The sequence below is a fragment of the Balaenoptera ricei genome, chromosome 13, assembly GCF_028023285.1.
Source record: "Balaenoptera ricei isolate mBalRic1 chromosome 13, mBalRic1.hap2, whole genome shotgun sequence".
In the NCBI taxonomy this organism is placed as follows: domain Eukaryota; kingdom Metazoa; phylum Chordata; class Mammalia; order Artiodactyla; family Balaenopteridae; genus Balaenoptera; species Balaenoptera ricei.
This window is the reverse complement of record NC_082651.1, coordinates 71,623,744-71,647,891: the sequence shown is the minus strand read 5'-3', so window position 1 is coordinate 71,647,891 and position 24,148 is coordinate 71,623,744. Positions and strand designations below refer to the sequence as shown.

The 24,148-nt window shown below is 39.6% G+C and overlaps 2 protein-coding genes across 5 annotated transcripts in view; one reads left to right on the top strand and one right to left on the bottom strand.

Moving 5' to 3' along the window:
• Positions 1 to 10,452, bottom strand: part of HNRNPLL (heterogeneous nuclear ribonucleoprotein L like) — a 37,161-nt gene extending 26,709 nt beyond the window's left edge. The window contains exon 1 of one of the 3 annotated variants that reach the window (XM_059943564.1): positions 9,879 to 10,452. In XM_059943564.1, the coding sequence (XP_059799547.1) occupies positions 9,879 to 10,073 (195 nt within the window). In that variant the 5' untranslated portion in view covers positions 10,074 to 10,452. The remainder of the gene's footprint in view (positions 1 to 9,878) is intronic. The other 2 variants (XM_059943563.1, XM_059943565.1) reach the window with 2 other exon arrangements.
• GALM (galactose mutarotase) overlaps positions 9,317 to 24,148 on the top strand; it is a 99,375-nt gene continuing 84,543 nt past the window's right edge. Inside the window, exons 1-2 of one of the 2 annotated variants that reach the window (XM_059943567.1) lie at positions 9,317 to 9,704; positions 14,264 to 14,407. In XM_059943567.1, coding sequence (XP_059799550.1) covers positions 9,692 to 9,704; positions 14,264 to 14,407 — 157 coding nt within the window. In that variant the 5' untranslated portion in view covers positions 9,317 to 9,691. The remainder of the gene's footprint in view (positions 9,705 to 14,263; positions 14,408 to 24,148) is intronic. The other variant, XM_059943568.1, reaches the window with a different exon arrangement.

Here is a 24,148-nt window from a genome sequence, read left to right as displayed (position 1 = left end):
TTTGCTTTATTATCATAAAGACTGTTAGAAAATACTGTAACAGTCTTGTGCCATGCCAATAAAAAAATGTCAAATTTTAAAAAAAGAACTAATTTAAGTATATAAAGTAACCATGAGACTATTCTTACACTCTTGTCAAATCCAGCAAATAAATTAAATCCTTTGCAAATACTAATTCAGTCCTTGGAATTTTATTTGAATTGTTTATGCTGAGTCTATTCTATGGTTAAACAGATATTCATTACATGCCACTAAGTCTGAAATGAATCATTCTGATTGTACCCTATGTATACCAACACGTTATTAGCAGCCTGTTAGCAACTTTAACAAATGCGACTGCCTCAGTGAAACTCAACAACCAAAGGTACATTATCATCATTAAGCTCTTAATTACTGGATGACAATAAAGCAGGAAGAAAGCTCTAATACCTAAAAACCTAATTTAGAGAAAACATTTAAAGTATAAATAATAAGTTTTACTCTAAAAATAATTAGACAATAATAAACTACAAGAAATAAGACAGTCATATCCTTTGGTCCTTAGAAATGAGCTAGGAAAGGTAAAAATGCAAAAGAAAACTGTATTGGCCTGGGCGCCTCAAAAAGTAAAAAACAGTGGAAGATTTCAGACTGAGAGTAAAGACAGTCAACAACCAAATGCAGTATGTGAGCTTTCATTTTATAATTGATAAAAACTGCTATAAAAAACATCTTAGGGAAAATTGGAGAAATTGAATCATAAACAGGATATGATTGGGTTAGCCAAAAAGTTCGTTTGGGTTTTTCTGTAAGATGTTTTTGATTGTCTTAGGTACCATTATGATGGCAATGGCTATATGAAAAGAATATCCTTATTCTTAGGAAAACTGTGTTATTTAGGGATGAACTGTCATGATACCTGCAACTTACTTTCAAATAGTATAGAGAAAAAAAGTATGTATATAAATATATACACATATAGAGATAAAATCCCAAATGGCAAAATGTTAAAAACTGCTGAATCTAGGTGAAGGGCATATGTAATTAAATATTTTACATAATATAAAAAATTGGGAAATTATTGTATAATATATTTAAGACCTACGAAAAGGTATGAAGAATATAAAAATATTCATTAACTCACCACCCAGTTTAATAAATAAAACACTAGGAAGAGGGAGTTGAACACATCTCTTCTTCCTACCTCCCTTCCCAACACAGATAACCACTATCTTGAATACAGTGCTAAAAAATGAGTACTTTTCAAACTGGTCTTCTTACAAAGAAAAGGATTATAGGATCAATTTTTAAAATCTCTCAAAAGATCTGATTTTAACATATTACTACTTAATTATATTTCTTAAATGAAACAGATCAAGATTTAAGTTATTCTTTAAAAGCTTAAAGATGTTAAATGCAATCAATATGGTACTTAGGGGAAGATATGATTATCTCAACCTCAAGGCTGAGAATATATCCCATACCCTCTGTATTTCCCTTATTCGCACTCAATGACTCTGCCTTTCATGAGTTTATCTACCTTGATATTTCTCTATCTCTAAATTATGTCCCCTTTTCTTGAACTTAAAATTCTCATTCTTTCTGTAGTTTATTTAAAAAATAAAAAAACCCTAGTGTTGTTTCCAAATATAAAACTGATATATTAAAGGTACCTTTTCAAACTATATTTTCACCACCCCTCTTTTTCCCCCCAAATACTAACATGTTTCTTTTTTTACAAATTTATTTATTTATTTATTTTTAATTTTATTTTATTTATTTTTTTTACAGCAGGTTCTTATTAACCATTTTACACATATTACTGTATATATGTCAATCCCAATCTCCTAATTCATCACAATAAATTTATTTATTTTATTTACATTTATTTTTGGCTGCGTTGGGTCTTCGCTGCTGCGTGCAGGCGAGCAGGGTCTACTCTTCATTGTGGTGCGCGGGCTTCTCATTGCGGTGGCTTCTCTTGTTGCCGAGCACGGGCTCTAGGTGCACGGGCTTCAGTAGTTGTGGCACATGGGCTCAGTAGTTGTGGCTCATAGGCTCTAGAGCACAGGCTCCGTAGGTGTGGCGCACGGGCTTAGTTGCTCCATGGCATGTGGGATCTTCCTGGACCAGGGCTCGAACCCGTGTCCCCTGCATTGGCAGGCGGATTCTTTTTTTTTTAATATAAATTTATTTATTTATTTATTTTTGGCTGTGTTGGGTCTTCGTTGCTGCACGTGGGCTTTCTCTAGTTGCGGCGAGCGGGGGCTACTCTTCATTGCAGTGCGTGGGCTTCTCATTGTGGTGGCTTCTCTTGTTGCGGAGCACAGGCTCTAGGCGCGCGGGCTTCAGTAGTTGTGGCGCGCGGGCTTCAGTAGTTGTGGCATGCGGGCTCAGTAGTTGTGGCTTGTGGGCTCTAGAGCGCAGGCTCAGTAGTTGTGGCACACGGGCTTAATTGCTCCGCGGCATGTGGGATCTTCCCGGGCCAGGGCTCGAACCTGTGTCTCTGGCATTGGCAGGCGGATTCTTGACCACTGTGCCACCAGGGAAGCCCCTAACATATCTCTTAAATCAACATTTTATCTCTACCTATACTATATAGTGGTGATAAAAAATCTGAAATCATCTCCAGAGCTTCTTTTACTACCCTAAAATTACCTCCTTTAAGCATCATACTCTGCATCTGAATCTTAAATTGGTGAATAAGTCAGTATTGTTTACTCCATCCATATATTAATACTTTGACCATGTCTTCTAAAGCTTAAGGAGTTTTTTTTAATCCTTTCTCATATAGAAGCTCAAATTCTTTTTTTTTTTTTAATTTTATAAATTTATTTATTTATTTATTTTTGGCTGCGTTGGGTCTTCATTGCTGCACGCAGGGTTTCTCTAGTTGTGTTGAGCAGGGGCTACTCTTCGTTGCGGTGCGCAGGCTTCTCATTGCGGTGGCTTCTCTTGTTGCGGAGCACAGGCTCTAGGGGCACAGGCTTCAGTAGTTGTGGCATGCGGGCTCAGTAGTTGTGGCTTGCGGGCTCTAGAGCGCAGGCTCAGTAGCTGTGGCGCACGGGCTTAGTTGCTCCGCGGCATGTGGGATCTTCCCGGACCAGGGCTTGAACCCGTGTCCCCTGAATTGGCAGGCGGATTCTTAACCACTGTGTCACCAGGGAAGTCCGAGAAGCTCAAATTCTTTTCATTTCAAATGTTTTACTTATCTAGGCTCTCTCCTGGTCTATTTATATCTATTATTTATCAGATGAGAAACAATATTCCAAATAAGTACCCAGCAAATGGAGGCATACCTGCAATTTCCGTATACTTTTTTCTTTTTTAATTACTCAATCCCTTCTTTAGGTAAACTGGGTCAACTATAATGAAGACATTATTTGGTCCTCACTGCAAGCTACAGACCAGTTACAAACCCCCAGCCCCTCTTCAAAGGCTACCTCAAAGACAAACTCCAATAACATCAATCTTGAGTGCTAATTTTGACGACTGCAGACTGAAAACCAGACTTAACTAAAGAGAAGGGAAGCTCAGAATAGAATAGAATAGAAATGAAGCTTCCATATGAGAGGAATGAGAAGGGACCATTAAAACTCTCAATATAGTAAAACTGTAAACTCACAAAGGCAATGCACAATGTCCTCAGGCTTTTTGTTTTCCCAACATCTCCACGCATAACACGTGCTCAACAGCCATTGAACAGCCTTTATTGCCCTCCTATAAATATAGGATTAAAAAAAACCAACCTCAAATTCAGTAATTCATCCCCCAAAACCAAACGTGCACAGACCCACTGCAAGTGATTATCAGCCTCTCCTTAATCACCTCCAATGACAGGAAAACACACTACCTTGTGAGACAATCTACTATATTTTTAGAAAGTTCTTCATAATATGCATCCAAATCTGTCTCCCTGTAACTTCCTATACAAAATGGCCTTTGAAGTCAGACCAGCGTTTGAATCTTTGGACATTTACTGGCTCTGTGATCTTACACTACGCTACTTACTTAACCTTTCTGAACCTCAGTTTCACTTTTAAAAAAATAAAACAGGGCTGCTCTGGTGGCGCAGTGGTTAAGAATCCGCCTGCCAATGCAGGAAACACAGGTTCAAGCCCTGATGTGGGAAGATCCCACACACCGCAGAGCAACTAAGCCCATGCGCCACAACTACTGAGCCTGCGCTCTAGAGCACGCGAGCCACAACTACTGAGCCCGCGTGCCACGACTACTAAGCCAGTGCGCCTAGAGCCCGTGCTCCACAACGAGAGAAGCCACCGCAGTGAGAAGCCCACGCACTGCAATGAAGAGTAGCCCCTGCTCGCCGCAACCAGAGAAAGCCCGCACACAGCAATGAAGCCCCAATGCAGCCAAAAATAAAAAAATAAAATAAAAAATAATTAAAAAATAAAACAAAATCTTCATCACTTAAAATTACAACAAATAGGACAAATATAAAATGTCTAGCACAGTGCTAGATGTTGTTATTAACAGGGTTCGGTAAACATTAATTGCCACCTCCTATCCTTATCTTCATTTCCTTCTACTACATAACCTTCCTATAATTTGAAATGATTTCTTAAATCACACTTAAGTTTACCCTTCAGGCTAAATATCCCCCAGAGTCTTCTGTCATTCCTCTTATGATATGATCTTGAGTGCCTTCTCTATTCTGGTAATCATTTTCTGGATACATTAGAATTTATCAGAGTACTACCAAGAAATGAGTACAGATTTCCAGATATTTAAGATTATCCCCCCTTTTACTTTGGATACATCACAGATACTTCACATAGATCAAGGACAAACTAGTTTTAAGGGACAGCTGCAAATAGTTTTTAACTCACATTATACTTAGAGTTAAGTAGTACATGGTTTTTCTTTTTTTTGTTTTGTTTTAATATTTATTTATTTATTCAGGCTGTACCGGGTCTTAGTTGTGGCATGCGAACTCTGAGTTGCAGCATGCATGTGGGATCTAGTTCCCGGACCAGGGATCAAACCCAGGCCCACTGCACTGGAAGCGCGGAGTCTTACCCACTGGACCACCAGGGAAGTCCCAGTTTTTCTTAAAATTAAACAATCACATCTCTTTGCTTGATCTTTTTCTTAATAGAGCAGATCCAAAACACAGGAAACCCTTTAATTTCCCTATCCAAAGTTTTAAGGAACATTTGATCGCATAACAAAGATTAAAAATAACTTTGATTCAAATAACTTCTTAAAAAGTAATCTTTATTTTTTTTGCTCATGTGGTAGAAATCCTTTGGTTTTGCCTGCCCAAAACTCCTTCCCCCTTCATCTGGCTGAACATAAAAACAAGCAAATGAACAAACAAAAACTCCTCAACCCCATATTATTCCACTAGTATTCTCAGTCACACAGTCGTAACTCCCCAACTTCAGAGGTAGTCCAGTGACTAGTTGGGGGTAGGGAGATATAAAAAATGGCTGATCAGAGGGGATAGCTATGGACTCTGAGGGAGAGACTGTTCTTTATTTGCTAGCTATAAAAACGTAAGCCTAGCTTTATCACTACATAGAGGAAATAGAGCTGAAACATGGAAAGAGATAGAATCTAGTCCCTATGACATCATCTAAAACCTAAGATCCTGCCATGCCTAAAACTAATGCCACAACTTGGCATTCATAGTTATTCGGGCCAATAAATTCCCTACCCCTGCCCCCTTTTTGTTTTGTTTAAGCTCATCTGAGTTGGTGCTGTGGCTGCAACTGCAAGCTTTGAAAGTTGTATTCAATTTCACAGAGGGAAAATAAAGCACTAAATGATGTAGGATCACAGATTTTTAGATATGGAATTTTTTTTTTTTTTTTTTTTTTATCCCATCACCAAGAACAGCACCTAGCACACGACAGGGCTCAAGTATTATTTTTTTAATGAGCTAAGAGATCACAGTGATCATCTAATCCAACCATCTCATGTGATAGGTAGCAAGTTGAGTTCCAAAGAGGTTAAGTCACAAAGCATGTTGGTAGCAGAGCCAAGACACCTGCTCTGGTTGGGCTTATGGCTCTATTAACAGCACTTTTCACTATATGTACTAACATGAAGAAATTGTCACTTGTTAAAATCAAAAGACAGTAAAACCTACTACTTTTCATTTACTTCCCAAAACTAAGCCTAAAATTCTCACTCTACTGCAGCAGCTTAGCTAAATAAGACACAGGACATTACCGTTACAGAAGCCTCAAGGCTCTGGCACTTACCTCTGAGGTGCACACCAGAGTGTAGTTACTATGCTCACTGTCACAGTCTCTAAAGTTTTCCTGTGGGACCTAAGCTAACAAAGTGACTTCATCCCATCTCCCATTCTATATTCATCCCAATAAGCCATCATAATAGTCCTATCATCTCTGTAATTCAGATCATTAAAGTTTAACAGTGTATCTTAAGTTCAAACTAGGTTCTCTATATAATGCATATTCCTTTGTTTGGAAATCCTAGGATCCGTATTTTTTATCTTGGCATTTTGCCATCTTACAAGTCTATTTATTAAAAGTTGAGAAACTTAAATTTTCACCTCATCAGCAATCACTTTAACAATCTTTGATTTGCCTGTTTAGTCATTAGCAGAATAGAGTAAAAGAAAAACTTAAAAGTCTCTAAAATGCATTAGTACTCCATAAATTTTTATTGATACCAATCTCTATAAAAGCAGGCTTTTTTTGTAAGTAAACTCCCAATTCAGTTCCTAAATCGGTTTTGCCAAGTGAAGTGCTAATATTCAGAAGTCAAGCTGCTTTCTTAAAAGTTAGCAGATACAGAAATTTACTATTAATATGACCTTGAAGATCATGCCTGTTAAATTTAAGAACACAATTTACTCCACAAGAGTAAAGTAATTGTACAATACATAGCATGAACCTCCATAATTAAGCTTTGTTCAAAATGCAGCCCAAAGAATTTGAAACACTCTGGGAGTTTTTGCTCTTCAAAGTTAGTACCAGAAGACACAAATTTGAAGAGTGTCTTACTTCTAATATCCAAACTACAAACTCATTTCTCTTTATACCTTAAAACATCATTCACAATGATCAATTCATCTTTAAATCAGGAGCATTTGTAGAAAGTTTTTCTTAAATACTCACATTCCTCTTTAAATCTAGTTATTATTAAATAACTCAAGGAAAATGAAAAGCCAAACAATGTAATTCATTGAAGTCTTACTGTACACTTTTACAAACTTCCAACTAGCATTGAAAGGATTACCTACCATTGTACCTGATCTGCATTTACTTAAACACTTTGTACAACGGGGCTGGGCTGAAGTTGAGTCAAACCCTTTTCCGTTAGATGAATTACCATATTTCTCGATGATGACGCACTAGACAGTAAACTTCTATTCAGGGCATTCCTGTCCTAGTAAAATTTTATTATGTACAGGTTTCCATAGCTGCAATGATTTCAAAATAGTACCCAAAATTACATGAAGAAAAATGTTTAAAAACAGGAAAAATAATCCTTCATTAGATTTCACAGTACAATATTGGTTCTACTGTTAAATAAAGGCAATTCACCCTCTTCTAAGAAACAACAGCAATAAGATAAACAAAACTTGAATTTATAACTCAATCTGCATACATTAGTTCCTGCCTGGGTAATTTAAAAGCTGCATTACATTAATCACTGAACTACAACTTCAGGTATGGAAAACGTGAAGTTCAACTTTTACATTTTACATTGTAAGAGAACTCAGAACAGTAGTTAACTGACTTTCCCAAGGTCACACAGATTGTATGCTAGCTAAGACTCTTGACTCTCCCCAAGACCTGTCCAGTGCTATTTCCACTGCTAGATACAATTCACTTGGGATGTATTAATTATACATTATTTTCTTCCCAACATCCAAAATAATACTATTGGCTTAACATTTAATGTTTTCAAAAACAACTTTTGGGGGCTTCCCTGGTGGCGCAGTGGTTGAGAATCTGCCTGCTAACGCAGGGGACACGGGTTCGAGCCCTGGTCTGGCAGGATCCCACATGCCGCGGAGCAACTACGCCCGTGAGCCACAACTACTGAGCCTGCGCGTCTGGAGCCCATGCTCCGCAACAAGAGTGGCCGCGATAGTGAGTGGCCCCCGCTTGCCGCAACTAGAGGAAGCCCTCGCACAGAAACGAAGACCCAACATAGCCAAAAAATAAATAAATAATTAATTAAAGGTGCTAATAATTAAAAAAAAAAAAAAAAACTTTTGTAAACTGGTTAAAGTATCTTTCCAAGACACTTAATGGAAGACATTTCATGCTACTGCACAAAAACTCGAGCAAGATTCTTGGCAAAAGAAATACACTGATCCAATGCATCTAAATATCAGTTATAATAGTCCAGTATTCTGTGTTTTCAATTTCCACAATGGAGTTAGCTTTGAACTGAAACTTCCTAAGAAAAAATGCACTTTCTTTATTCACACTTTCAAGTTACATTTTGAATATTCCAAATATTCAGGTACAGAAGTCGAAAGCAATATCTAGCCGTAAGAAAACTATTTTGGGCATTCCCTGGGTCCAGTGGTTAGGACTCTGTGCTTCCACTGCAGGGGGGGGCGGCACGGATTCGATCCCTGGTCAGGGAAATAAGATCTCGCATGCCGAGCAGTGCAGCCAAAAAAACAAGTATTATAAATAAAAATAAAATTTCACTTAAAAAAATAAACTATTTTATTTAGAGGAAGAAGCAGCTCCTTTTTAAAATGTGTTGCAACATTATCGTATTTGTAAACTCTAACACCGGGGATTACTGACCAGAATTTTTTACATTAAAATGCAAACAAGAGCTAAAAGACTTCTAATTTGCCTCGTATTAAAGCTGAAAAACATTTTAATCTAATATTAGAATATACGTGCACTATTTCGTAAATTTCGGGTTAAGTTTGCTTTAAGAAAATAAATCACAATTAGAACGTGTTAAATGTTTAAGGAACATCCCAGTCATTAAGACAGCTTAAGCGCACCAAAAAGGGCAAAAACGTTTCCTTTGCTTTGTTTCCTTAGTTTCCATCCAGCTGAAACTGAGTTGCCACTTGCTGTGGATAAAACGATTTTCACATTCCTTCTGCCTCCATCTAAGCTTTTTGATGAGAGAAACAAGAATCCAGGAACGTGTGTTTGATGCAGTCCTGAGTTCAGTTCTTTTTGTGGAACGAATTGAGAACACACTGCCCATGAAGAACTGAGGTGATTTTAAGATTTCGTTTTCCTTGTAAGTAGGCGTGTGCGAACACCTGCCAACGCATTTTATTTTTAACCGAAGAGCTAAACACTATACTGAGCAATCATCAGGAAACTGGGGAGCAAAGCATGCAAGCCAGGCCTGCCAAGAGTAAAAATTTTTAAATTAAACCTTCAAGGGAACTGGGCGGTGAGCCGCAGAGCATAATTTGTCACTTAGCGGCGGCTCTCCTCAGGACCCAGGCGAAGAGAGCCCTGGGCGGAACCAACGCCACCATCCTGTGATCGTGACCAGCGCGCGGATGCTCCGGGCAGGGGGCTGAAGGGAGCGGGTCGTCAGACGCCGGCCAGCCGCCCGAGGAGTGAAAACTAACAAAGGGCTAATCGTGCACCAGAGCCCCCCGGAGCGGAAGCAACGCCTCCCCGCCGCCCCCGCCCCGCGACCCTCCCCAAGTTCGGGCCGGCAGTGGACTCAATGCGGGGCCTGCGGCCAGGCCGGGACCGGATTCGCGATCGGGATGCTGGAAACAGGTAGGGCGAAGAATAGAAGCCCCAAAGAGAAGGAGCCGGCGCTTCCCGACCCGGTCAGCGCAGCGAAAAGGGAAAACGAGGCGGGCGGGAGGCCCCGAGGCCGAGTCCCTGCCGCTGGGCCCTGCTTCCCGGGGAGCCGCCAGGCACGGCTGTCGGGGCGCCGCGCTTTGTTACCGGCTGTGAAAAGCTCCGGCCGCCGCCACCGCCGCCGCTATCGCCCCCGCCCCGGGGCGTCGCTTCCCGGCGGTTCTCGCCTTCCTCGGCCGAGTAGTCGATCTCCCCCTCCTCGGTCTTGAGGCGCTTGGCCTGGCTCTCGTACTCCCGATCCTCCTCGTACGTCTCCCTGGGGGAGGATGAGGAAGAGGACATGGCGGCGGCCGGAGGCACCGGCCGGCTAGCGGGTGGGGGTGGCGGCGGGGCGCGGGCCTCGGACGCCGCCGGCCAGTCCCCGTCGCGGGCAGCGCCTCTTTAGCGAAGGTCTGCGCGGCCCGGCTGTCCGCGTGGGCCGCGCGCCCAGAAGCCGGGTGGGTGCGGAGAGTGCGCGGGATGAGGAGGGCGCCCCGGGAGGAGGCTCCGGAGCGGCCGCTCCCCTTTATCACGGAGCCAACATTCAGCCTCTCCCTCCTCCTCCGTCTCCGCTCCCAGTCCCGGGGAGCAAATCTAAGGATGGGGACGCGACCGTGGCTTCCGGTCTTCCCTCCTCCCCTAATCCACTCCTCGCCGCCCAGGCCGAGCCTCCACCCCCATCTTCGCGGCCGCCGTGCAGGATCGAATCCAGCCGCAGCCCGCGGGAAGCGCCCCCCCCAAGCCCGGGCCTCGCTCCCTATTGGCAGAGGGAAAAGTCGACCAGGCTTCCAATTGGCTGCAAGGGCTGTTCGTCAAAAGCCGCCCAGGGTCCGGCCTCGCCCCTCTCCCTGCGCCTTCCGAACTCTCAGCTGGTTTGCTAGTCCTGACCGCTCAACGCCCACCGCGCGCGGACCTGGAGCCGTTGCTACCCGACGGCCATTAGCACTGTTGGGCCAACTGGAGGTGAGGCGCGGAGTGAACCCCGGCGGACGAGGAGGCGTATAGTGGGTCCAGGACTGCGGTGTTAACCGCCCTCCCGTTAATTTAAATGCTTTTATTACTTATTTTCAAAAGAGAAAATCCCTGCAGAGACATCTCGCAGCCCTGAAACTACAGGCGGTGAGGGGAGAAAAGGGATTAGAATCGTGAAAGTAGCTTTCTCCCTATGTTGTGTGCAAAATCTGATACAAGTGGATGGACTCTCTCCCCGCCCCTAAGTAGATATTCCAGAACACTCAACATTTCCTGAGGTGCAAGTGTGAAGAAGACGCTCGTTTGATCGGTTAGCACTCATGGGTCTTCTGGACCCTTCTTTCCTGACAATTACGGGGGACTTGTGTCAAGTCCCAGCTCCCATTAAATGTGTTTTAAACCTTCCACATAAAGTTTCATCCTTCATGCCAACCCGTTCCTTTCTAGGCGATCTATTTATTTCACATCATTTATTCTTTTTTTTTTTTTTTTTTTCACATCATTTATTCTTGAAAGATATGAAAGCCTATCAAAAGTGTTTGTCCTTTGGAGCACACACAGCTCGTTTCTTCTGTGGAGCCCTGAGGCCTCCGCGAGCTTCTAGTTACTGCTCTCTTTTTGCAACAGGGCCCTTTATACCCACCTATTAGGATGTTCTTTTTTCAAGACTAGAAGCGCTTGGAGACAGGAACTGTGCTCTTTTCATCTTTGCAAACCCAGTTCCTGTACAGTCCCGGGCGCAAGTTCCCTGATCAACAAGGCTGAACGAGTGGGCCTTGGGAAATAAAGGTCCAGTGTCAGAAGAGGAACTGGCAGATCTCACGCAACCTAACTGCCCTCTGTGACTCTAACCCTTGGAGGATTGCCTAGGATCAAGAGTCACTTAAGTGTTTCTAATGTCCTTGTCCCTCAGATGCGTCCCTAAGTGTGGCTCTTCCCTTCCTAATGGTGTGGATTTTTTCCCTCCCCCAGCCTATTCTCTCTTCTTTCCAAAGCTATTTCCTCCCCCCAAAAAAGCCATTTGTATTTATTGCTGACAGTGCTTTAACCTACGTTTGTTTTGTTACTTTTATAATTTACACTGCCTGTCGTTTCGGAATCCATTTGCAAGCTTCTTCACAACACCGTACAGCTATAATCAAATTCGTGTGCGCCTGCAGGTGTACACTGACAAAATAGAAGTAAAAAACAATTCGAATTTTATTTTTCTAAATTATGATAAAATGGAAGTAGAAGTATCAAAGAGGGAGCTGCAGAGCTGGGTGCAGATGAGGAAATGTTGGCAGATCACTGGGAACAATGAGCAGAGCTGAACGGCCTTGTACAAACTTCCCAAATATTTTGTGTGATAGTGAAAATATTTAAAATTCTCAAAGCCTGCATCCAACCTATGGATTATATCAGGTTAAAATGCAGCTCTCACACCAATCAATTGGTAGGAAACCCAGCCTTGCTGAACCTTGCTACTGTACTCAGCGTTTACTTCACTAAAAGTAGGTTAGAGTCAATATGTACTAGTATTAAACTTAATTCTTTTTTCGAACAGCTCAAATCAAATTGTTAATTTAAAAGACTAAGAAGTAAAACTCAGAAAGCATGTTTAAAACTCATCCATTAGTACATTGACCGTGAGTGACCTTTGAGCTTATTGCAGATGAATTGTTCAGTGACAGTAAGTTCTTCAATATGGAAAAGGCTAACTAGCTCATCACTAAAACATGAGAAGAGCTAAATAAGGAGGGCATAAATTATATTCTGCACGATTTAATTTAGGTGAGATCAAGAAATTACACACTTCCCAGTTAACCAGAAATGCCTTTAAAACTCAGAAACAGCTCCTAAATGCGTGCAGATAATCACTTAGCTCAACCTGGAATCTCTTTTGCACTACTGTACATACAGCCTCAGGCCTTTGGTAAATTGTCTGAATGCTTGATTGGATTGGCTGCTGTTGATTAGGGTAGGCAGCAGCCATGAATTTCCATTGACCCAGCTTGAAGGGGACGTAGGGGTTATACTAGAGTGAGAGAGAGCTCCAGGGAAGGTCTAGGGAAACTGATAGTCAAGGTCCTTTATAATCTAGCCCCAAATTGCCCTTCAGTTTTAAATCTCATAGCTGACCTATGTAAAGTAATTTATAAGACATTGTGCTGGGCTATGAAGAGACTAGAAAACTATATGAGCTGGTTTCTGTCTTCTCTTTTTCTTTTTTAAAATTAATTTATTTATTTTTATTCTTGGCTGCGTTGGGTCTTGGTTGCTGCGCGTGGGCTTTCTCTAGTTGCGGCAAACGGGGCTACTTCTTAGTTGCTCCGCGGCATGTGGGATCTTCCCCGACCAAGGCTCGAACCCGTGTCCCCTGCCTTGACACGCGGATTCTTAATCACTGCACCACCAGTTAAGTCCCTGGTATCTGTCTTCTCAAAGCTTGCAATCAAGTTGAGGAAACAGGGCACATACCCAAGAGAGGCTACAAGGCACATCTAACATACATGTAATAACAGCAGCCACTTACAATGTGCCAGGCACTGTGCTAACCACTACAAGGGTCATGTCAATAAATTCTGACAAAAGCCCCCTAACAGAGGCATTATTATTGCTATGGCCGTTGTACAATTAAAGAAAGTCTAGGAGAAGTTAAGAGACCTGCCCTAGAGCCACAGTTAGTAAACTAGAGAGCCAGGACTGGAACCCAAGCATCCGATTCCAGAGCCAGTACTCTTCGTCAAGAAGAATGATGATTTAAGTATTGCATTGTTTACTGCCACGGACATACAGATCAAATTTAGAGTCATTTATCATGATACTTAATCACTAATTCTACTAGGGCTTATACAGCTGTAACTCTGGGAAGGCATAAATAGGTTATAATTATCCGTTTTTTCGTTGGTATAATGAAATTCAATTAGCTTCCATAGGAAATTACGAATATAATACACTGTTTTAGTGTTCATTTTAAAATGTAATTTCTATAGACAAGGCCCAGAAATCAAAAGGAAATTCTCACCATTTTCTGATGGATGCATCGTTTGAACAACTAGAGATGCAAATTATAAGATATTCATACCCAAACTCAATTTCCAATATTGCTATTTCACTTAATATACAAAACTTTTGTTTCCTGCCTCTCCTTCTGCAAAAATCAAATAAAACCTTCACCTTACTTGTGAGCAATATTTCCAAAGGATTGGAACCCTAGAGATGTATTTTAATTAAGACATGTTTAACGTGAAATCCAGCTTAGAACAAAGTCCGTTCAGAGACGAATCAATTAGTTCCTATGAAAGTTTGTCAAATCCAGAGTATACTATTTGTGATGATACCACTTTCCTTGTTAGAGATCACCAAGAACGAGCACTATGGTGCTTTTACCCAAACTAGCCCCTTTAATTCACTCCACATTTGGTTAGTTATGGTGAAAAGACACCAGCGTTCCAGGAGGATGCACCCTGCAGGAAGTGCCTCAAGCACTATTAGCTCACTGTGTAGTCAAGTGTAACCACAATGGTATTCTCTTTCAGATGCTGTTATCAGGCACATCTGCTTCGGGGCTGGAGCTGCCACTGTGTTTGGCCTCTTCAAAAAAATAACAATTTGTGACAGATCTGCAAAAATAAATATATTGACCCTAGAAGGATATCTGGTATATGACCAGACAATGACAGGTAAAATTCATATTCTTGTTATCAGTTATAACCACTTACCTTTAGTCTTAGAAATAATATTTATTTTCACCTTTCTCTTTGACTCATATAAATTGATAGTGTTTAGACATCTTTAAAAATAATTGTAATAAATAAAAAGAGTAAAATCATAGCATCTGTCCACTGTTTAGAGTAAATAGAATTTATCAAAGTAAATTCATCTTGCATATGAAAATATAAGTAAAGCAAAATTAACCGGTAGCTGCTCACGTTTAACAAAAATGTATTAAGTGCTACAGATCACTCCCAATTATAAGTGATCAGTAGCATGTAATACCTTTTTGTTAAGTATGAGCTCTCAGTTCTTCTTTTCTTTTTAAATTTGAGTAAAAAAATATCTTGGATATGGCCCACCCCACCTCATCAAGGAAGTTTCCATGGTAAGCAAGTCATTAATAACCTCATCCTTTCCTGATCGTTGATGTTGAGACCAGTATAAAAATGACAAGGAATGCTAACAATAACACATAAACTAGGGGCTTTATTTTTTATTTTTAAAATTAAAAAAAAATTTTTGGCCGTGCCATGTGGCATGTGGGACCTTATTTCCCAGACTAGGGATCGAACCCTTGCCCCCTGCAGTGGAACCTCAGAGTCTTAACCACTGGACTGCCAGGGAAGTCCCTAAACTAGGTTTTTTAGACCTCAGTTGTTTTTTTTCCCCACAATTATTATTATTATTTTTAACATCTTTATTGGAGTATAATTGCGTTACATTGTTGTATTAGTTTCTGCTGTATAACGAAGTGAATCAGCTGTACCTATACATATATCCCCATATCCCCTCCCTCTTGCGTCTCCCTCCCACCCTCCCTATTCCACCCCTCTAGGTGGCCACAAAGCACCAAGCTGATCTCCCTGTGCCATGCGGCTGCTTCCCACTAGCTATCTATTTTACATTTGGTAGTGTATATATATCAATGCCACTCTCTCACTTCTTCCCAGCTTACCCTTCCCCCTTCCCGTGTCCTCAGGTCCATTCTCTACGTTTGTGTCTTTATTCCTGTCCTGCCCCTAGGTTCTACAGAACCATTTTCTTTTTTTAGATTCCGTATATATGTGTTAGCATACGGTATATGTTTTTCTCTTTCTGACTTACTTCACTCTGTATGTCAGACTCTAGGTCCATCCACCTCACGACAAATAACTCAATTTCATTTCTTTTTATGACTGAGTGATATCCCATTGTATATATGTACCACGTCTTCTTTATCCATTCATCTCTCGATGGACACTTAGGTTACTTCCATGTCCTGGCTATTGTAAATAGTGCTACAGTGAACATTGTGGTACATGACTCTTTTTGAATTATGGTTTTCTCAGGGGATATGCCCCATAGTGGGATTACTGGATCGTATGGTGGTTCTATTTTTAGTTTTTTAAGGAACCTCCATACTGTTCTCCATAGTGGTGGTATCAATTTACATTCCCACCAACAGTGCAAGAGGGTTCCCTTTTCTGCACACCCTCTCCAGCATTTATTGTTTGTAGATTTTTTGATGATGGCCATTCTGACTGGTGTGAGATGATACCTCATTGTAGTTTTGATTTGCATTTCTCTAATTATTAGTGATGTTGAGCATCCTTTCATGTGTTTGTTGGCAATCTGTATATCTTCTTTGGAGAAATGTCTATTTAGGTCTTCTGCCTATTTTTGGATTGGGTTGTTTGTATTTTTGATATTGAACTGCATGAGCTGCTTGTATATTTGGGAGATTAATCCTTTGTCAGTTGCTTCATTTGCGAATATTTTCTCCCATTCTGCAGGTTGTCTTTTTGTCTTGTTTATGGTTTCCTTTGCTGTGCAAAAGCTTTGAAGTTTCATTAGGTCCCATTTGTTTATTTTTGTTTTTATTTCTGTTCCTCTAGGAGGTGGGTCGAAAAGGATCTTGCTGTGATTTATGTCATAGAGTGTTCTGCCTGTGTTTTCCTTCGAGAGTTTTATAGTGTCTGGTCTTACATTTAGGTCTTTAATCCATTTTGAGTTTATTTTTGTGTACGGTGTTAGGGAGTGTTCTAATTTCATTCTTTTACATGTAGCTGTCCAGTTTTCCCAGCACCACTTATTGAAGAGGCTGTCTTTTCTCCATTGTATACTCTTGCCTCCTTTATCAAGGATAAGGTGACCATATGTGCATGGGTTTATCTCTGGGCTTTCTATCCTGTTCCATTGATCTATATTTCTGTTTTTGTGCCAGTACCATACTGTCTTGGTTACTGTAGCTTTGTAGTATAGTCTGAAGTCCAGGAGCCTGTTTCCTTCAGCTCCATTTTTCTTTCTCAAGATTGCTTTGGCTATTCGGGGTCTTTTGTGTCTCCATACAAATTGCAAAATATTTTGTTCTAGTTCTGTGAAAAATGCCATTGGTAATTTGATAGGGATTGCATGGAATCTGTAGATTGCTTTGGGTAGTATAGTCATTTTCACAATATTGATTCTTCCAATCCAAGAACATGGTATATCTCTCCATCTGTTTGTTTCATATTTAATTTCTGTCATCCGTGTCTTATAGTTTTTTGCATACAGGTCTTTTGTCTCCTTAGGTAGGTTTATTCCGAGGTATTTTATTCTTTTTGTTGCAATGATAAACGTGAGTGTTTCCTTAATTTCTCTTTCAGATGATTCATCATTAGTGTATAGGAATGCAAGAGATTTCTGTGCATTAATTTTGTATCCTGCTACTTTACCAAATTCATTGATTAGCTCTAACAGTTTTCTGGTAGCATCTTTAGGATTCTTTATGTATAGTATCATGTCGTCTACAAACAGTGACAGTTTTACTTCTTCTTTTCCGATTTGGATTCCTTTTATTTCATTTTCGTTTCTGATTGCTGTGGCTAAAACTTCCAAAACTGTGTTGAATAATAGTGGTGAGAGTGGGCAACCTTGTCTTGTTCCTGATCTTAGTGGAAATGGTTTCAGTTTTTCACCATTGAGAACAATGTTGGCTATGGGTTTGTCATATATGGCCTTTATTATGTTGAGGTAAGTTCCCTCTGTGCCCACTTTCTGGAGAGTTTTTATCATAAATCAGTATTGAATTTTGTCAAAAACTTTTGCTGCATCTAATGAGATAATTGTATGGTTTTTATCCTTCAATTTATTAATATGGTGTAACACATTGATTAATTTGCATCTGTTGAAGAATCCTTGCATTTCTGGGATAAACCCCACTTGATCATGGTGCATGATCCTTTTAATGTGCTGCTGGATTCTGTTTGCTAGTATTTTGTTGAGGATTTTCACATCTGTGTTCATCAGTGATATTGGCCTGTAGTTTTCTTTTTTTGTGACATCTTTGTCTGGTTTTGGTATCAGGGTGATGGTGGCCTCGTAGAATGAGTTTGGGAGTGTTCCTCCCTCTGCTGTATTTTGGAAGAGTTTGAGAAGGATAGGTGTTAGCTCTTCTCTAAATGTTTGATAGAATTTGCCTGTGAATCCATCTGGTCCTGAGCTTTTGTTTGTTGGAAGATTTTTTTTTTTTTTTCCAAATGACTTAATTTAATGCGTCTCTAATCCTCTTTGTGAAGCCATTTTCTATTCAAATTTTCCATCATTTTCAAACAAAAACTTTAGTGAGATAACATTAAAACCTTTCACCTGTTTTCTTTAGGGCTACATTCATTACCATCTGAGGGAAAGTGTTCTTGTCAGCCACTGTTCTCTTATGTGACTTTCTTTTGTCATTCCCACTGGTAATGCCAGAACCAACAGTATCCACCCATAAACTTGGCTTTACTTTTAACCAGCATACTGTTGGAAGATTTTTAATCACAGTATCAATTTCAGTGCTTGAGACTGGTCTGTTTATATTTTCTATTTCTTCCTGGTTCAGTCTCAGAAGGTTGTGCTTTTCTAAGAAATTGTCCGTATCTTCCAGGTTGTCCATTTTATTGGCATATAATTGCTTGTAGTAATCTCTCATGATCCTTTGTATTTCTGCAGTGTCAGTTACTTCTCCTTTTTCATTTCTAATTCTGTTGATTTGAGTCTTCTCCCTTTTTTTCTTGTTGAGTCTGGCTAATGGTTTATCAATTTTGTTTATCTTCTCAAAGAACCAGCTTTTAGTGTTGTTGATCTTTACTATTGTTTTCTTTGTTTCTATTTCATTTATTTCTGCTCTGATCTTTATGGTTTCTTTTCTTCTACTAACTTTGGGTTTTGTTTGTTCTTCTTTCTCTAGTTCCTTTAGGTGTTAAGGTTAGATTTTTTATTCGAGATTTTTCTTGTTTCTTGAGGTAGGATTGTATTGCTATAAACTTCCCTCTTAAAACTGCTTTTGCTTCATCCCATATGTTTTGGGCCGTCGTGTTTTCACTGTCATTTGTTTATAGGTATTTTTTGATTCGTCTTTGATTTCTCAGTGATCTCTTGGTTATTTGGTAGCGTATTGTTTAGCCTCCATGTGTTTGTATTTTTTACAGTTTGTTTCCTGTAACTGATATCTAGTCTCATAGCGTTGTGGTTGGAAAAGATACTTGATACAATTTCAATTTTCTTAAATTTACCAAGGCTTGATTTGTGACCCTAGATATGATTTATCCTGGAGAATGTTCCATGAGCACTTAAGAAGGAAGTATATTCTGTTGTTTTTGGATGGAATTAGACCTCAGTTTTTTGACCTTTGTTGTCTTTAGCTTTCTTGGCCTGGCAATGTCTTTCATTCTAAACATGTTAGGGGATATTTTAATCAAACAGAACAGATTTTAAACAGAATTGTATAACTTTCTCTTGTTGCTATATACTTTTCCAAACCATTGCAGCACTTTCCCCATCCCCACCCCTAAGACCAGAAAATTAATAGGCCACCTTTATTTTAAGACAGAAGAAAAGGGTCTTGCCCATGCATTTTTTTTTTTTTTTTGGTAACCACAAGTCACCTATTGGGTTTGGCTTAGACCTGTGCTCTCCAACACGGTGACCACTAGTCACACATGGCTATTTAAATTAATTTAAATTAAATAAAATGTAAAATTTAGTTTCTGAGTCACACTAGCCACACTTGTGATCTATGGCCACATGTACAATTGGCTGCTGCTTTGGACAGTGCTGGACTGAACTGTAACATAGGGGATGACTGTATCTCATTCATCTTGGTGTCTTCAAATCCTAAAACACTGCCTGGTACATAGGAGGCACTAACTGGACACTTCTTGATCTAGATCAAGCTTCTCTTTTGCATAGCTCAAGAAAAAGAAGCGCATAAAATAAAGCATGTGAACTTGGCAAATTATGACTATGTAGGTATCTCAAAGACTGATCTGTAATTTGATTTGCTCCTTACCCATATTTGAAATGAGATCATTTGTAAGATATAATTCTGTTTTTCAAACAACTAAACAAATATAGCTCATTTTGTGCACTGAATGTACCAAAATGTGTATTATTTAAATTTGTAAATCAACAATTGTATTAAATGTGAGAGAGGCACACTTAATGAAAGATTTCCTACTGTGAATATTTTTCAAAAGTGAAAATTCCTTTCCCAAAGTGAGTAGTCACTCTCTGATTTATCTTTAAGAACACCTTTATATGAAAATCAGAATTTGCACTGAATTGAGAATTAGGCAAACAAAAATAGTTGTCTTTAAAGGTGCTATCATAGCATCCAATGTTGAAAACTTTGTAGGATTAAGTTACTATTATTACTAATTGTAAATAACCAGCATTGTGTAGCCCTTTACTATGTGCAAAGCAGTTTCACATACTTTGCCTCATTTGATTCTCACAGAAACATTATGAGGTAGGGTAGGTCCTTACTGCCTCCATTTGTTAGATGAAGTTTGGAAAGACTAATGTTTTGTCCCTAAATTCTCATCATCTTTTCTTTCTTTTTTTAAAATATTTATTTATTTATTTGGTTGCGTGGGGTCTTATTTGCGGCAGGTGGGCTCCTTAGTTGTGGTTCCTGGGCTCCTTAGTTGTGGCATGTGAACTCTTAGTTGCAGCATGCATGCGGGATCTCTAGTTCCCTGACCAGGGATCGAACCTGGGCCCCCTGCATTGGGACCACAGAGTCTTATCCACCGCGCCATCAGGGAAGTCCCCCCATCATCTTTTCATTATACCAATGAGGACATATGAACTATCCATGGTGATTAGATTGGAAATGAAACTTTTAATTTTTCTGCTCTATTTGGATGGAACTACTTTGCTGGAAATATAATTTTTAAAGCTACATATAATTTGTGTGAACTAAAACTATTGTTTTACACATCTGAAAATATATATATATATTTAATATGTATCTCAACACTTGTTCAGAGAAGGCCTTCAATAAATATTTGCTGAATAAATCAATGAAAAATGAGTGGTCCTGAAAACAGATTGAGCAGACTATATCAGTCAAAGTTCAGTTGCAGAGAACAGAATATACTCCAGTTAGTTTTAGCTGGAAGTATTAATACACTTGAAGAGAATAATTGAGAATATTAATGGAACAATTCTCAAAACCACACCTCAGAACTAAGATACCAAAAGAGCTGTGCTCTTCCTCATTGAGAACCTGACATCTTCAGAACTACGGCACCACAGTCACTGTCTGGAAGCTACCAGAATCAAGAAGCTGCCACTTCCACAGCCAGCTCCAGAATCACACCTTACCAACTGTAATCTGAACCAGCAAAATGGATGCACCACCCATGCTTCTTGATGTTCACAAAGCTAATGACTGAACAATGAGAACTCTGTTATCTCTGATATAGTAGAAAAAAATTGCCTCCACAGCTATGCCTATCAGAGAAACAGACTTCGAGATCTCACACGAAAGTGTTTGTTTGTTGAAACCTACATACTTCCATAAGACTAGCTGCAACAGAGTCTGGAGAATGTGATTTTTGGCTTACCAGTCCTCTGCCCTACAGGAAGCATACTTGAAGCTTGAAAGAGGATGAAATGGCTGTTAGGTGCAAGCCTGTTTATGTTCCATACTCACCTAAAAAAAATGAATGTTTGGTTTAAGTAGACCACGCATTTTGTGCTGCACATTTATAGAATACTGAAATTATACATATATGTAGTATATGTATATATAATTTATATATATATAAAGCTCCATGATGACAGAAAAATTATATGATCAAATCTCAGATCCCAGGCAGGCCATTTCAGCACAACTTCTTGCAAGGGAAAAAACATTTTAATGATTGGCTATTTTGCCTCCCATCTATCTAGTAGTATTACCCACTATTTTCTAGATCGGTACTCTCAAACTTTAATATGCACATAAATCACCTGGGAATCTTATGATAATGCAGATTCTGATTCAGTAAATTTGAATAGAGCCTGTGATTCTGCATTTCTAACAAGCTCCCAGGTGATGCTGATGCTGCTGATGTGAAGACCACATTTTGAATAGCATTTTATAAGCCCTCTCCAACCAGGTTACCCAATGAATGGAGTATGCTGAGATAATGATTCCCTTCAACCCTTGGGGCAGTTAGGTTAGGCCAGGTGCAGGCAGAGCCTCCAGACCAGGTGGCTCCAGCTTACATCAGTGTGCAACACAAATATTAATATTTTCTACCTGTGCTGTGATGTGGGAAGCATTTGAATAAATGTTTGAATAAATATGTCCATTATTGAGTCTTGGTCAAGTATTGGCCAGTATATATGCTCTTTTTGGAATCTCTTATTAGTCACAGATTTTTTTTTAAATATTAAGTATTCTTTCAACAAATTAAGAGAACTAAAAATAGGAATAATCAACTTACATATCACCAAATCAACTCTTGTAATAAAATTTTTTTCTTTTTTTTATTGAAGTATAGTTGATTTACATCTTGTAATAAAGATGCACAGTGAGAAAAGAAAGTACAAATACAGTATGTTATCTCAGTCTGAAAGCAAATCTTAAGATGGCTTCAGCTGTTCTGCCAATGACACCAAAATGACCATAGGAAGGGAGAAGAAAGTCAGTCTGCTTGATTGTTTCCATAGTGCAATGCTTTTGCAGAAAAGAAGTGAAAATTTACAAAAATGGTATTTGGAAATATTTCTGCATAAATACCAATGTGTACCTCTACAATTCAGACATCTTAATAGATACATAGATAGATAGATAGATGTGTGTGTATATATATATATATATATATATATATATATGTTTGGGAGGGTTGTGGGGTTTTTTTGGTTTTGGTTTTTTGGGGTTTTCTTGTTTTTTTTTTTTTTTTGGTTTTGTCCTGCAAACAGTAAGACAAACTCAAGTCATTTTAAATTAGGTAAGGCAACAGTTCTACCTCATCAAATTTAGTTCTTTTCACAAGTGGTAACATTTCGACCACTCCTTAAACCCCTTTTATACCCCCCATTTCTCAATCCTATCAACCAGCTGGAGGTGGAATACTAAGGGGGTAATTGTCAGGTGAGCAAAGAGAATTTTGTAACCACAGCCTTACATGGAGAGCAGTCTTGTATGTACTATGGTGTGGGGTTCTGAATGGTCATGGCACCTTGGGTATTGTATACCAAGAGAAGGAGGGCAAGGAAAGCTAAGATCACCAGAGATAAATTTCACCTACTTCACCACTTTAAAAGATTAACTCTGCCAGGTGTTGTAGTGGAGAAGGAAGATTGGATTGCCAGTGACCTCTAGACTATCATGCCCCAGTCTTAGAGATTCAAATATAAGAAAGAGAAGAATGGGTTAAAGGAGACAATCTAGAAATGAACTGTATTGAATCATCAAGTCTGTTGATTGCTGTTTACTTTATCTCCCGGTATTTTGGAGGGATCTAGTCGTGACATGCCAGACTTCACAATTCACTACTGTGACAGATTCAATGATTCATAATCCAGTTGACACCACTGCCACATTGTGAAAGAATTCTTTTTTTTTTTTTATAAACCACTTTATTGAGATAATATATCACACAATTCTCCCATTTAAAGTACACAATTCAATGGTTTTTAGTATATTCACAGACTTGTGCAACCAACACCAGAACAAATTTTAGAACACTTTCATCAACACAAGAGATAATCCCACCCCCCCATAAGCAGTCATTCCTCATTCCTGTCACCCCAGTCCCTGGTCACCACTGCTCTGCTTTCTGTCTCCATGGATTTACCTCTTTGGGTCACTTCATAGAAATGGAATCATTCAATATGTGGCCCGTCGTGTCTGGCTTCTTTCAGTGAGACCATGCTTTCAAGGTTGTGAAAGAATTCTTATTTATAGACACCCATAGCTACAAATTCAGCTCTCTTCTGCATTTTCAGCTAGGCATAGCCAGCCAGCTAAAAACGTCATTTCCCAGCCTCCCTTGCAGTTGGCATGGCCATATGAAAAAGTTCTTGCCAATGGAATATAAGTAGAAATGATGGTGCAACTTCTGCACCATTTGCTTAAAAAGGAATTGTTTGACTTCCATGACCTTTCTTTCCCTTCCTGATCCTGGAGTACAGATGTGGCGCTGAGTTAGCTCCCACCATGTGCAACACTAAAAGGGAGAGCAGAACAGCAAGATTGAAGGCACCAGATCCTGGGATGATTTTTATGGAGCAGCGCCATCCCCATGTACTTCCAGACTGTTACATGAGAGAGATGAACTTCTGTTTTGCTTGTGTGCCTTATTTGGGGACCTGTTGTTTATGACAGTTTCTAGCCTATACCTAGCATATCCATGTTAGTCCCTCCAGAGAGGGAAACTAGATTGCTGGAAATCCAGTTTGAAAAAAAACTTGATATATTCTTTTATAAT